Source organism: Thermobia domestica, chromosome 1, assembly GCF_964235325.1.
Source record: "Thermobia domestica chromosome 1, izTheDome1.hap1.1, whole genome shotgun sequence".
NCBI lineage: Eukaryota > Metazoa > Arthropoda > Insecta > Zygentoma > Lepismatidae > Thermobia > Thermobia domestica.
In genome coordinates this window covers 122,708,576-122,723,892 of record NC_137454.1, presented here as the reverse complement: position 1 = coordinate 122,723,892, position 15,317 = coordinate 122,708,576, and the positions used below count along the sequence as shown (strand labels likewise).

The following is a 15,317-nucleotide window of genomic DNA, read 5'->3' as shown; positions in this document are numbered from 1 at the left end:
TGTGTTAATCAACCATTTAAATTTGTATTTATTGTCCTTAAATAATATGGCTTTTTTTTTTTTTTTTTTTTTATTCAAAAGTGTAATTCATTATTTATTCATAAAGTTGAAGTAAATCATAAACATTTTACAGATATTCGCGAAGATAACATTTTGTTCATGTACAATTAAAAGCAATAAAGACTACGCACGTTTATACAAGATGTGTAAAATTAGTTAACACTTTTCACTTTTGGTAGTAGAGATGTCAGTCACAATAATACTGATTGATGGACATGTGTGGGATTTTTTTTCTTAGTGTTTAACCTGTATGTGGAAATGCATATTCATTGCACAAATGGGTCTTTATATTGTTGTCACGATAGTGATTTGTAATTCTAGAAATAGCTTATTTATCTTTCAAGATGCATTGAAAGGAATGTAAGAAATATTAATATTGGTTTGAAATTTAAAATATTCGTTAAAAGGTAGCTTTATCTCAATATCTTTAAGTTATTTCTCCAGTATTGAGATTAGAAGAAAGGAGTCGTATTATTATTTTTTGTCTAATAATATTTTAACATCGTTGAAAATTCATCTTGTATGGTAACGATTCTAGATTGAAGATAAACATAACAGTAAGAATATAAAAAGGTAGAGTAAAATTTGTGATTGGGAAAATTTCGCAACTGTATACACAGTAGTTGAGTAAAGGAACCGACTTGTGTTCATTCCAAAATTTAGATTGCGTGAACAGTGTACTGACTTTGGAGCTCAGATGTTCAAATAGTGCTTACGCCGTTGACAGACATTGGTTCAGCTAACGAAGGAGCTGTTGTGTTTTGGATTTCATGTTAGATTGTATATTCAAGTCTTAGTGTGCGCTGAAAATGGACGTTAAACTCCGAACATAACAGATCTGGCGTGTTTGATCATTTTATCATCATCCGTTTACATTTATCTTCGTATGGGGGGAGACGGTGGCTCAGTGGTAGAGTGCTTTCCCTGGTTCAATCTCCGGACAAGTGTGTGCGCTGAACAACATCCTGTCTTCCCGTTTTCTCCCATATTCTAATTCCACCAATTATTCCATTATCATTCACTTACCTTAATTATCCACCTCCCTTAGCCTAAGGGGCATGATTGTGGAGCGCTAAACTGAAAGATTTAATTTCATCTATACATTTATCTTCATCTGCTTGGTTGTAAAGAACGTCTTGAAGATATTTTGTTAGTGTTACTAGATAATCGAACGTTCTGAAAATTTTAATAAATGTATTTCTCTTTCAGATACGATGGTGTGCACTGGATGTTGCGCTACTCTTGATCATATTGTCACATATTTATTTAAGCAATTAACACAAAAAGGTATGCCTCTTCAGAATTTTATTATCAGACTTACTGTATGATTAGTCATTCTGTTAAGCGAAACTTTCATGTTGATTAAATTTGTAAGATAGATAGGCATAAAAATGTGCTCTTCACTGCTTATTTTTTTAATTCATTTTTTAAGTAAGTACCAAATATATAAAAAGAGACTTGAAATAGTCGCGAAAAGTCGGGAAAGAAGGGTTACATACAGAGCGAGGAACAATATAGAATTAAACAGTGTATTATTTATACTTAATAGTAAAAGTAGGTCTCTGATACTTTGTGCTAGTGTATTATATATTCAGTGTAGTCTCCTTGTAGACGAATAACTATCCGTCGAACCAACATTCAAGTTACTGATGGGAGGTGTGGGTTTGGAAAATGCCTGACGAAGGTATCCATTGATTTGTATAGTGCCATCAATAGAATCTGCAAGGGGGCATGAAAGAGAGCTGCCCTCTTTCATGGAGAGGGCTTGGGTCTTGTGTTGCTTTACGTGGCAGTGTCACGGCAGAGGGTTATAAGAACATTCTAATCAATTGTTTGCTCCCTACTATCAAAGACTACTTCGGTGACGAGCATTGTGTGAATGAACATGATCGAGTCACCACTCATAATGCATGGTATGTGAGGAACTTGTTTCAGAACAGCAACATAGAGCACTGGCCAGCACAAAGTCCTCATTTGAACATTATTGAACATTTATGGAATGTTCTGGAACGCCAGCTTCTCGCCAGCTGTATGTGCCCTCAATACAGGTTTTCGCAAAGAAGGGGTTGTCATTCCCTAGGAAAGCTTTAGCCACTGAATCGGAAATATGCCTGTGGAAGTGGAGGCTTTCAAAAAGACAATCCCGCAACTACAAGAGATGGACCTATAAGCATACTTCAACTATAATTTTAGCTGGATATCTAGCTACTTTTTGTAATAAATACGGGGTGTTCGTTGAAATCTCCCTAGTTGTAATTAATCGTAGGAAAGATAGTATAGATGAAAGAGTAATGATCTTTCAAAAAATTCAAAAAAAACTCGTAAACTTTATTTTCTACACCCTAATATATCTCCACGTGTATCCAGTTTGTAGCACGAACAATATCCAGCATATATTCAACTTCTTGCCATGCTCTTCCCAACATGTCTCCTGTTACTGTTCGAATCGTGTCGCGGATTCAGGTTCATAACTCTGTGATGTTATTCACTGGAGTTGCAAACATACGAATCTTGACATAACTTCAGAGCGAGAATACAGCTTGTATCAGCATACGACACCGCGGCCTGTGCGCAGTGTTGAACAGTCGCAAATTTTACTTATGCGACCTTGGCGCTGTATAGTGAAAAAACGGACCACTTCAAGTCATAAAAACAAAACTTGAAGATCTAGCCTTTCATTTGGTATTACAGTTACTTCACAGTTCGTCATTCTTCATTCATTGTAATTAATTAAACTTACGAAGATTTGGATGAAACACAGTGTATAATTGTATTTAAGAAAGTGTGTTTAACAAGAAGTTACGTGGAGCTCCCTCGTGGCTAAGCGGTTAGCGTACGCGCGTTTGGCGTGGGAGACCCGAGTTCGATTCCCGGTGGGAGCTCAATGTGGTTCGGATTCCACGTTAATTAGTAGGTCCACGTCTCATATAGCCTAACGCTGCATAAACCACCGGTAAACATTAAAAATACGGGAGCCAACTTAAACAAAAATGTAACCGATAATCGGTCGGTTACATAAGTTACTTACTGTCAATGGTTTCTTCAGTTTATTACGCGTATCCGAGATATTTTGCAAATCACATGGTTTACTGACGAAGCATAGTTCCACTACGTGAACTCTCAGAACATGCGCATGTGGGCATCAGAAAACACACATCAGCTAATTGAGGTACCGCTCTATGGCCTCGAAATTAGTGTGTGGTGTGCTGTGTCCACAATACGAATATTGGGACCCATTTTTTCGAAGGGACAATGAATACAGCTCCTAAATTGACATTTTAAATGAATTTGTTCAAGAACTGTACGATACTGAACTAACAGAAGGTTATTATCAGCATGATGAGACCACATGCCACACTCTCATGAAAGTATGGCCCTCCTCATTTCCAACATCATCTTTAAAGGTAAGTGATTACTATCTTTATTGCATAAAATTTTCATCCTTCTTGCTTATTTGCAACGAACCACATTAAAATTTGACATTTTTTGTAGATGTTATGTCCGAACGAAATTCACTTTTTTTTTTTTTTTTGTCACCCTATACTATCTACAGCAATAAAATTGTGTAAGCAAATGGAGTTTTCACATTCATTTCATTCATTGTTTTTTATTGAGGCAAAGAAGTTCTAAAACTAGAATGAACTGCATTCGTATATATATATATATATATATATATATATATATATATATAATATTCTCTACGTATAAACGCATTTTAACTCGAGAAAGCCCAAGGGGTGCCTCGGAGGCACCCTGGTCTACTTTTAATGCCATTATTCTTAATAGATATTTCATCCCGTGTCCTGGGCTCTAGAATTCTCCTATATCTTTGAAATAAAACCTCTGATTACGTTTCCTAAGCATTTTATTATGTTACCTCAGAAAAAGTAGGGTTATTTTTTTATACTAACGTAAAGGCCCAAGGGGTGCCTCTGAAGCTCCTATTTCATGTACTTTTCTAATTATTTGATACTGTTTATTTTTTATTACCATTGACAAATAATTGCATAGCAAAGTAGTGACTAGCCGTTTCTATTGATGACGGTAAATACAAATGGTCGCGGTGGGTTCAGATAGCTTGTATATGCAGCAGGGAGTCGCAGATTTTGTAACAGTAGTTAGCAAATTGGCTGCTTCAAACAGACATCTCAGATGCAAGGTCCGTCGACCCTACTGTTCCTTTCCTCTTTTAAGGTCGCGTCATAACTACCCTTCTTTGAAAACCGAAGATGCAGTAAAATTGTGACGTCACGGCGGGAGCAGAAACAGCTTTCGCCCAAGGTCCTTGTCATTCACCCTTGCTTGTCTCTTTGATTTTTGCAGGAAAGTGAGTGAGTCTTGCTTTCCTGTATTAAAAAAACATTAATTACTGTAGTGCTCGTGTTAGTCTATAAGCATGTCGAATTCTACACTAAGTACTTGTCGCAATTATAGTAAAATACTACGGGTTCCAAAGTTATTTATCATGTATCATGTATTTATCATGTATCATGATTTTTTGCGGAAAGTTTGGCAAAAGAAATGCTGTCGGAAAGACATCTTTAAAGTTGAAAACGCCAGCGTCTATCCCGATCATTTTATTCCCGAAGCTTATGGACATAATTTAAAATATGAGTTTCTAAATATTCTACCCAAGAAAAAGTTTAAACAAGATGTGCCTTCACTAAACTTACCATTACCATACGGAACCGTGTTGACGTAAATAATGAAAGAATTAAATGTACGGAAGTTAGGTGTTTAAAGAAAAAACAAATCAGACATTGGGGTGCAGCCAGATGAAATGACTTGTGACTGAAACAAAAAATAACTCTTTGTTTATGTTATTTTCCGTTTGTTCTGGTGAGAGTGAGGGGCATAAACCAAAAGAAGAGCTTTCCTTTTTGCGTAAAGACAACAAAAACTGAAGTCTAACGGTATGTACAAAGCTAAATAATATGTTTACAAACGAAGTTAAAAGAATTGGAAAGCAAATATAATAAAGAATTAATTTCAAAGGCCAGTTCTAAAATATAATATTGTGATCGTTTCAGTAAAGTGGTTCATAACCGGGTGATGATATATTGCGAAAAAGTTTTACACTAGGCCAAGTAAATATGCTAATAAATGTCAAGAAAAAACTAAGATGGATTGATTAAGATATCGTTCGTGCATTAACACAACGCGCCTCATTGATAAATTATACAATCATCTGCGATTACAAATTCGAATCCCCGTACCCAATGTGTCAACATTTCGACGTTGTATGCAAAAATTACCGTTTTTTCCTGGTATTCTTACCCCAGTTTTAAAAATTCTGACTTAGCAAGGGCGCTGCTTAAAGAGTCTGGAAAAATTTTCAGTGCTTATATTTGATGAATTGAATGTTAATAGGCGCGTATGCTATGACCAAGAGGTTTATTTATTTTTAGGACCACACAGAAATGTCCAGGTGGCAATGATTCAAGGCTTAATAGATGTGTGGAAACAGTCAGTGCATTATGATTTCGATAAGACTATGAAAAGTAAAAAATTACTCTTCGAAATCATATCGAAATTTGAAGTCTCAGGATTCAAGATAGTTGCGATTCTTTCGAAGTTCAATGGTGGCAATATGAGGCTACGTGGTGGTCTCGTTTCACCTTCTTCCAGGCGGATGGAAGCAATAAAATAGTATTAAGTTATATTTCGAACATTTCACAAAAAACTGTGAATCGAAGAAAAAAAGAATATGATTGGCCGACCGTTTTATGTCCTAAGAAAGACAATTCGATCTTGAAACTATTCGACACGGCTAAGACATACTTCAGAATTAGGTTTTTGAATAGAAAACACAGGAACTCCGCAGGAGGATTGTTCTTTAAGATAATGGATGCAAAGCTATTCTTCAAGTACTACTCAATGCTATAGTGAGTACATATTGTATTTGTATGTAGTCTTTATTTTTATTGCATTTAAAAATTTGTTTTCCTTTGCAAATTGCTACGGCGTAACATAGGCTTAGCCTACGATATTTGTCCCTGCTTCACCGCGGTGACGTCACACTGCAGCTGGAGAAAGTGGATACCCCAAAACAGAGAGTTATGAAGGGACCTGTAAAAGCGCGGAACAGTAGGGTCGACGGACCTTGTCTCAGATGAGTACAGAAGATTTACATTTGTGTAAATGAATTTCTTTTTTTGACACAAATACAAGGTTTGCAGAGAGTTGGGTACATACAAATAAATAAAGAAGTATGTTCATTTCTATGTATATTACACAGACAGTTCTGCGTCTGCCTATAATAGCAGAGATCTTATAGAATCCAGGATGATGTCCATCTGTACACTTCACAGCTGCTTTTCTGCTGTTTCATTTTTATTCCTGCTTCTTGCCCTACGTATCTGATGATATATTTGGCGAAAGTATTTATAGTGTACCTTCTTTTCGTAAATGATCCGATTACTTTCTTAATCGATTCAAACGAGAGCTGCACCACAGAATGTGTGTAGTGGACATGCTGCTAGTGCTTTGAAGTTGGACAACAGATGTGTAGCTGTGTATGTAAATCGAAGTCTTTGTTTAGGTTGGGCTCCGAGAAAAAAGCTAGCTAGTCATTCAGCAAAACTCGTTCGCGGGGGTTGTTATGTATCAGGTCTATCGGTGAGGAGCAGAGGGTTTCGACAACAGACATGCTTCTCTCCACGCAACAGGAAGTGCCTAAACCATCCTGACTGGAAGTTTGACCATCCTGACTGGACGTGACCGATAGTGCAATCGGACCCGGCATGCATTTACTCCCTCCCCATGAGAGTGTACGAGCACCAAATTCAATAGAAGCATGTCTACACTCCTACTTTTATTGCACGAGTATCCATATGACCTGCTTATCGTCCAGAACACCTATGATGGTGTGGGGAGGCGAGTGGAGGGCAGTGAGATGAGAGTCGTTCCCGTTTCAGACATAGTGACGGCTTTTTGTGTGTCCGTAGAAATGTAGATGAGCAGGAAAACCTAGTGTGCTCATAGGGATCAATAAATTACACACCCGCACATCCGTGATCTTCATTTAGAGAAGTATGACGTACGTGTCGTATATTCGTGAAGTTAATTCTGTTGTTCGACCTTATGTAGACAAGTTTTGAACTCCATCTTCCAGCACAGATTCGCTCAATAAATGGCTACTCTTCAACTCTTGTTGTACTTGCTCTATCAGTAAACTTTATTCTCGAAAATAACCTCCTGGATACAGCCACAAACGGTTTGGCCTGAAATTTTTCTTCTACTTTGACTACATACACTACCGTGTGAGCTGAACCCTTTAAATTTCTGCAGCGCGAATACTGAGGATTATAGCATTCTCTTCATGGCTCTCGAGTTTGTCTCTATCTTACATGAGTTATCTACTGTATATCTTACGATGTGTTGTGTAACGTATCAGTAATTCTCAGCTTGTATTTTTGTAGTTGTTTAATAAATATCTGATCGGAGATGACCTTCCCACCTCAATGGCGTGAGGCTGTATTCCTTCCTATCTTGAAACGAGAGAAAGCATCGATAATTGACATGTGGTACAGACCCGTTGGTTTCACGAGTTACGTCTCTTAGTTCCTTTTACGTGCGGTAGGTAAGCCCCTGAAGTCACATTCTGTTTTGAACAACTTCTAGTGCGGATTTCGTTCTTTTGTGACCACTACAGACTATCTTGCTCATCTCGAAAGCCAGGCTCAATAAGCCTTGCAGCGCAAGCACCTTCTTGCTGTATTCTTCGACTTAGAAAAACTTACGACAATTGTGCCTGAATTTCATGGCAAGTTTTATCTATGAACATTATTTTGGGTTATATGTGGGTTCTCTTCTCTCATAGCAATTTCTTCATGAAAAATATATCCCTTAAGATAATTCTTAGTTAGTATCACACTGTTTGCTATCGCAGATTCAAGCTCCTATCTTCGGTCCGCTCTACTTCGACAATATTTTTATTTCCTCCCTCCAGCTGCCTTTTCATTGTTACTCGTTCTAACATTAAATCACCTTCTTCTACAGTCGAACGAGACAGCCTTTCGGTTTTCTGCCGAGAAATCAGTGCTTACATTTTCGCCCCTAACGAAACTGCTTTTTGATTCGGACTTTTATCTCGGTGGCTCTCATCTCTCGTTTGTTCATAAAGTATGATTTGTGGATTTGATCTTTGATCGCCTATTAAGTGGGCCCCTTACATTTGTAATGTTAAGAATTATCTCCAAGCTCCAAATTTGCTTCATGTACTTTCGCATCTTACTTGTTTAGCTTAATAGAAAATGGTAAATTGGCACCTACTGGGAATTTGATTAATCTTGGACAATTTAGAGGATGGTCAACTTTACCTAAGTACAAAATTTCAGTAGAAGTACATTACGTGATGGGAAGTTATGGGGGTTTGAAGTTTAGTATTGAATGCCAATGAGAGACAGAAGTCGATGTGCACGAGCAACCTTAACTGGTCAACAGCAACTATAGCACCACTGACCAGTTCAGATACACAACACACAAGCTACAAAGAACTTGTGCGTATCGTACCGTTAGCCTATCATCGTGAGAGACTTCTCGAAAATTTTATAGCCCATGTTTGGTGATTACTGACCATCCCTATGGTTTTCTCTGCAGATCGGTCCAGATTAACGACCAATACGCAGCGCATCCTAGAGTTAAACACCCATGGTATATTCATACTTACGGTAGTTTAATCGCGGACGATTTTTTTCCTACACGTTTGTGCTGTTCCGCCATAGCTGTTAACTCTGCAGGTGCTCGACCTTCGATTATCCTCAGACGCCAAACAGCACACAAGTATTCAGGAATTCGAGCAGAAGTTCGGAGCGTTGCTTGAACAGCACCTCTACGTTTGAGACGTATACGAATGGTTCCAAAGATGAGAATTCTAATGGCAATGCCTTAATCACGGTGAGGGCAGGCCAGGAACTGCCGAACTAACAGCAGTAAGGCTCGCCCTCAGCCATCCTCTTCAGTTTTTGCTACGTCGTGTGCTTATCAGCACTGACTCGCGTAACGTTCTTGGAAGTCTGTAGAAGATATTTAGTAAATATTTCTCGTGCAAGATTTTTTTGTGTTTTTGCTTAACGTTCCACGACTATGCTGCGAAACTAAGAGAGAGACTGTGGTGATGAAGATAATGAGCGAAATGATAAAATGAAGAAAGTGGCTACGAAGGAAACCCCCCCCAAAAAAAAACACGCATACGGTGTTTGCCACAAAACCTATTTATCGCGAGCTGGGATCGAACCAGGAACCCTACACACAAGAGACAAGCACTCTACCACTGAGCCTTCGCGCCTCGCAAGACATTTTTGTGAGATGCCATCAACTACAGCAACAAAATTTGGTCATTGTCTAATGGGTACCTGGGTCGCCATTCGAGGAAATAAGCGTCCTGACAGCACCAAGCACACTTGTTTGCAGGTGTGGCGTTGTAGCACTGTGTTCCTTGCTCCGATATTTGTAGTTGTTCCATCTTATGGATGAGTTTTCACTGGCAACCGGATTGGAACGAGGCCAACTAAAATAATCTGCAATGTGTGAAACGTATGTTAGACAGTTGATCGACTTTAACTCGTACTAGAAAAAGCGATCTTGTTGCGTAGCGCGTCGGACACTAAAATATTCCTATTTAGTTCGTGGCGGAAACTGTTCGTAGTAAGAATATACTGTTCAGTTGAGTAACTGGCGCATTCTTATAGAATAACCGAAATATTTAGATTTCAAAGAACATTTAGAACTGACTAAAAATCGTGGCCGGGTTTTAAGATGATAACACTGTTTTTAATGCCCAAATTGTAGCTGTTATACGTTATAAAATAGTTAAAGTTTCTTACGACTTTTCTTTTTAACTCTTACCTGTTATCTTTCTAACGACTATGTCGGTTCATATGTCTCTTTCGACACGTACACGTATCAGAGCAAAAACAGTAAGAGATATCAAGAAGCGGTTTTGTTGCAATCAATTGAGGTTCCATCACCTCCATTAATCTTCAGTTTTCTGGAACCGATTCAGCTTTGCAACGAAACATAACCATAACGATCCGTAACTACCGAAACCGGAAGTGGTTCAAATTTACTAGACTTCCGGTTTCAATTTGATTTCCGTAGAGCAAAAACGGTAAGTGATATCGAGAAGTGTTTTTTTAATCGATTCAGCTCCCCAAGAATAGATTCCATCTTCTGCAACAGCTCTCTATTGAAACCGAAAGTGGAGAAATCTGTCGTTTCCGGTTTCAGCGTTGATAGCCATAGAACAAAAATGATGATATATATATACCGACAAGCGATTTTTAGGAATAGATTCAACGTCTCAAGACTGGAAGTGGTACAGGGTGTTTCACCCAAAAAGCCGTGATTTCTAGCGGCTACAAAATTTATTTGAATAATAGTATAGTAATATGTATATGCAGATACACAGCAAACAAAGTATAAATTTTGTTTTACAATTTTTTTTCATGTTGCATAGTCCAGTATAATAATGGCGGACCGTAGACTTACGTTGCAGCGGAAGATCTCATTGGTGACTTGGTTTATTGAACCACGCTCCCTTGTTGGTGTCAACGACGATTCCAACTGAGAATCATTGTGCATGGACACCATCCACCAAGTCGATATGGCGTTTTGTTGATCAGTTCAATAAGACTGGTAATGTTACAGAACTTTGAAGAGGGAGATTCATACCAACTGTGCGTACAGAACAGCGTATTGCAGCAGTGTGAACATCTGTTGTGAATAGCCATACTAAAAAATCTCTGCGACGTTTGTCAGCGGAAAACGCAATATCTGTAACATCATGTTGGCGTATTCTAAGAAAGGACCTGCAAATGTTCCCCTACAAAATGCAGGTGCTTCGAAAATTAACAGACATTGAAAAAAGAAGGCGTCTGCATTGTGCAAATCAGTTCAGTGCGCTAATTGCTGATGACCCAGACATTATTGAAAACTTGTGGTGTACATACGAAGCTTACTTTTATGTGTCAGGTGAAGTAAACAAACACAATGTAAGATTTTGGACAACTGAAATGGTAGACTCACTTCTGCATCGGGAAAAGGTTTTGGTTTGGTGTACTGTATCAAAACGTTGCATAATTGGACCTTTCTTCTTTCATGACTGTCACATCAGAAAATTATTTGGAAATGCTTGAACATTACTTCTATCCTGGCCTTCGTCGTAAAAGATGTCCACTTCGGTGGAATGGTTCCAGCAGGATGAAGCTAAACCGCACACAACAGAACCTGTCGTTAATTTCCTTCACACAAAATCGTGTGAGCTCTAATCGCTATCCATTGTTTTTTGGATCAGGCTTAGAGGGGCCTGCAGCCCAGACATTAACCCTTGTGATTTTTTGTGGGGTTACCTCAAGCAGGAGGTATTCAAGCTTAAACCCCGATCTTTAAATGAATTAAGAGCAAACATTGAGCAGCGTACGGCAGCAGTTATTCACGTCACCCTTGGTAAAGTTTTTGATAACGTGCATTAGGGTCAGGGAAGTGTCCTATCGTCAGGGTTGACTCTTCGAACATGTGCTACATTAAACTTTAGTCTTTTACTTCATACCATGTAAATTTCTCGTACTATAGTCATTAATAAAATACATTGTTGCGCTTCAAAATCACGGCTTTTTCACTGAAACACCCTGTAGAAATCAACCGTTTCTTGTTCCAACAGTAATCATCATAAAACAAAAACGGCAATAGCATTTTAAAAAATCATTCCAACGTGTCAAGAAAGAACACTGTCCCTACCTATATTACTCTACTAAAAACCAGAAGTGGTAGAAATCAACCCTTTCCTATTTCAGCGTTGAATGCATTAGAACAGAAACGTTTATAGATATTGACGAGCTGTTTTTTGGAATTAATTTAACGTCTCAAGAAAGAATATTGTCTCCACCGATGTTACTCTACTATTTCCGGAAATAGTAAAAATCTGCCCTTTTCGGTTTCGACGCTGATCGCCGTAGAACAAAAATAATAATAGATAGCGACAGGTGTATGCTACTCTACTAAAACTGGTGAAAATTTACTACTGCTGCCGGTTGCAACGTTGATTATCAAAGAACAAAAGCGGTAATAGATTTCGACAAGCAGTCTTTTCTAGAATCGATTCAACTTCTCAAGGAAGGATACTGTCTCCAACCATAACACTACTACTACTTGAAGTATAAAGGTAACCAAGAAAGTTCTGTCGCTTTTTGTGGAGGTCTATGTTCAGTTGGCCCACACACCGTGAGTTGAATGCGAATGGAGATAAGGCAAAGGTCAGTTGTCGGAGTAGGTATATCCAACATACTATCTGGATGTGGCAGTTCAGGTACACCGTGAACTTGTATAAGGACATAGTGAACATGTTACTTCCACAAAGCGTCATAAGGGTGTATATGCTGTAAGAGTTCAAACTGGGGTCAAACTTCGCTGTAGCGGACGGAAGATATGCCAGGCCTTTGGTGAGGGTGTGTCGACTACGCGGACATTGCAGCGGTGGTTTAACAAGTTTAAGGACGGTGACGAAACACTCGAAGACGCACCACGTGCCGGAAGACCAACACATGTACAAAGGGAAGATCTTCAGGCAGCAATTGAGGCGAACAATAGCCAGCCATGTGAGGAACTGGGACTACAATTCAGTGTGAGTGGAGAAACCATTCGGCTGCACCTCCATCAAGTTGGGAAGCATTACAAGTTGGGTCGATGGGCCCCACATGATTTGACTCCGGGCCAGAAGGCAACGCGAGCAGACACCTGTGTTTCTTTGCTGTTTCGTGTGAAGGAGCCATTTCTGGACAGGATGTTGACATGTGACGAGAAGTGGGTCCTATACGAAGCTCCACATCGCCGTCGTCATTGGTTTACATCGCATGAACCAGTTCCAAAACCACCGAAAACGTCACTGCACCAGAAGAAAGTCCTCCTGTATGTTTGGTGGACTTGCCACGACATCGTGCATCGGGAACTGCTGCCAGCTGGTCAGAGCATCAATGCAGCTGTGTACTATCAGCAGTTGAGCCGTGTTGAAGAAAAACTCAAAACTGGGGCCAGCACTTCTGAATCTCAAAAGGGTCCTGCAGTTACGGGACAACGCTAAGCGCCACGTGGCTAGGATGATCCGGGACACCATTCTGCACCTTGGATAGAAAACAATTGCATCCGCCATACTTCCCGAACATTGCACCGTCCGATTATCACCTGTTCCATTCCTTGAACAATCACCTTAGAGGACACCAGTTCAAACCCCTAGTAGAGATCCACTTGATACCTTCTTCGCTTCACGGTCAACAATTTGTACCACGATGGAATCCATGGCCTTCCAGAACGTTGGCAGAAGGTCGTCGATACTGAAGGGGGCTATTTTTGATCTTCCAGGTACGTCTTAGGTGACATATCGATGTTCGAAGGTGGTGGATGAAAAAGCGTTAGAACTTTCTTGGTTACCTTTATGATAGAAATTTCCTAGTACTTCTGATTTCAATATTGATCTTCGTAGAACAAAAACGGTAATAAATATCGAGAATCACTTTGCAAAAAAAAAAAAAAAAAAAAAAAAAAAAAAAAAAAAAAAAAAAAAAACTATGGAGTGCCTCAAGAATGGGTCTCATCTCCTCAATTAACTCTGTTTTTCAAACTGGAAGTAGTAGAAATTAATCGTTTCCGGTTTCAGTCTTAACGTCCATTGAGCGAAAACTAACACTGCGTCAAGCTGTTTCTTGGAATCGATTCAGTATCTCTTGAGAGAAGGTTCTATCTTTTCCTTTATATGTATATTAAAATTGGAAATGGTAGAAATTTGCTATTTAACAGGTTTCATCTCTCTCTATCCCTTTATTGGATCCTGGGTTACTGATCTATTTCCATATTGAATTTGCATAGTTTAGAAGTCTCTACCGTAGTTTCACAACTGTGAAATGAAACTAACTTGTTATTCTTTTAGTTATTATTATCGTTATCTCTCCTCTGTTTGTTATTTATTATTTTAGCATTTTCAGGACCTCTGTTATAATGTTTATCTTGAGTATTTGTTTATTTTGCTTTATTCTAAGTATGATTGAGATTTTATTCTGTATGTGAGCCATTAATGTTTAAAACGGGATATAGCATTCTCACGCTGATATCCTCATGAAACTCCCAATCAATCAACTCATTTTCCAACAAGAGAACGCGCTATTTCGCCATGGCAGTGCAGCGCGCTCTACTAGATATGCGCCTTCTATCTGGTCTGCTGTGTCTCCGGACCTAAGCCCTATCAAGCGCGTGTGAGGCATGGTGCGACGGCGCGGAACTGCCGTCTGGCCTCCGGCAACAACCATCGCTCAGTTACACCAAGGTTTGCAGTGAGCGTGTAATACAGTAGCTAAGACATTCAGCGTCTGTGTGATGGGCTACCTCTCTGAACACGCTAACACGTTTCTAATATTTCACGGACGCCATGTTGCAATCACCTGGTGTACCAACTAGGCCAGAACTATTATTACAACATATTAGATACAAGATTTTTTTTTAAAAAAACTAGATACTAATGCAGTGGCGGCTCGTACTACTTATGCTTAGGAGGGCTGCATAAAATAAAACACCTTATTTAAAAATTAATTCCATACGACGGTCCTTCCTTGTAGCAAACTTGTCGATAACTCTATTATTAAAGTTAGGGATCTTTTCAACCATTTCCTTTTCTATTGATAACATGGCAAGTGCTGTTAACCGTTCTTCTCCCATTGTATTTCTCAGAAAAGTTTTCACTCTTTTAAGGGTAGAAAAGCATCGGTCAGGTTCACTAGTAGTTAAGGGCAACGTTATGAATATTTTCAAAAGTTTTAGCACTTCAGAAAAAGTGGAAGCAAGACTATTGTTTATAATATATTGGAGGAAATTCACAGCACCACCAAGTTTCCTCAACTCTTCTCTTGCATAAACTACACTAAGTTCTGTATGAAGTTTATCTTTATCAAACACAGGAAAGAGTTCTGTACATTTATTGAAGATTTCTTCGGGAAAGGAAGCACTAAACTGATCAAAATTAGATTCCTGCAGAAGTGAAGATATGGATAAGTGGTCTGTGAAATGGAAGCGCAGGTTCACTTGGTTTAAAATAACATCACACACTTCTTTGGCTGCGGCTGTTCTTGATTGTCCGTTTGAAACAATTCTCCTTTTGTTTTGACTTTGCGTTTCGGTATCAATTAGTCCTACTGATTCCCTGATTTTATTAATTTCAGTAGTAAAGGCAGATAAATATGATTGGACTTTTGCTGCATCTATTTGACGACTCT

General features: G+C 38.9%; 1 protein-coding gene across 3 annotated transcripts in view; it reads left to right on the top strand.

The window, feature by feature from the left end:
• The window catches only part of Ranbp16 (Ran-binding protein 16), a 162,310-nt gene that overhangs the window by 123,816 nt on the left and 23,177 nt on the right, over positions 1 to 15,317 (top strand). For all 3 annotated transcript variants that reach the window (XM_081762955.1, XM_081762956.1, XM_081762957.1), the window contains one exon: positions 1,270 to 1,347. In XM_081762955.1, coding sequence (XP_081619081.1) covers positions 1,270 to 1,347 — 78 coding nt within the window. The remainder of the gene's footprint in view (positions 1 to 1,269; positions 1,348 to 15,317) is intronic.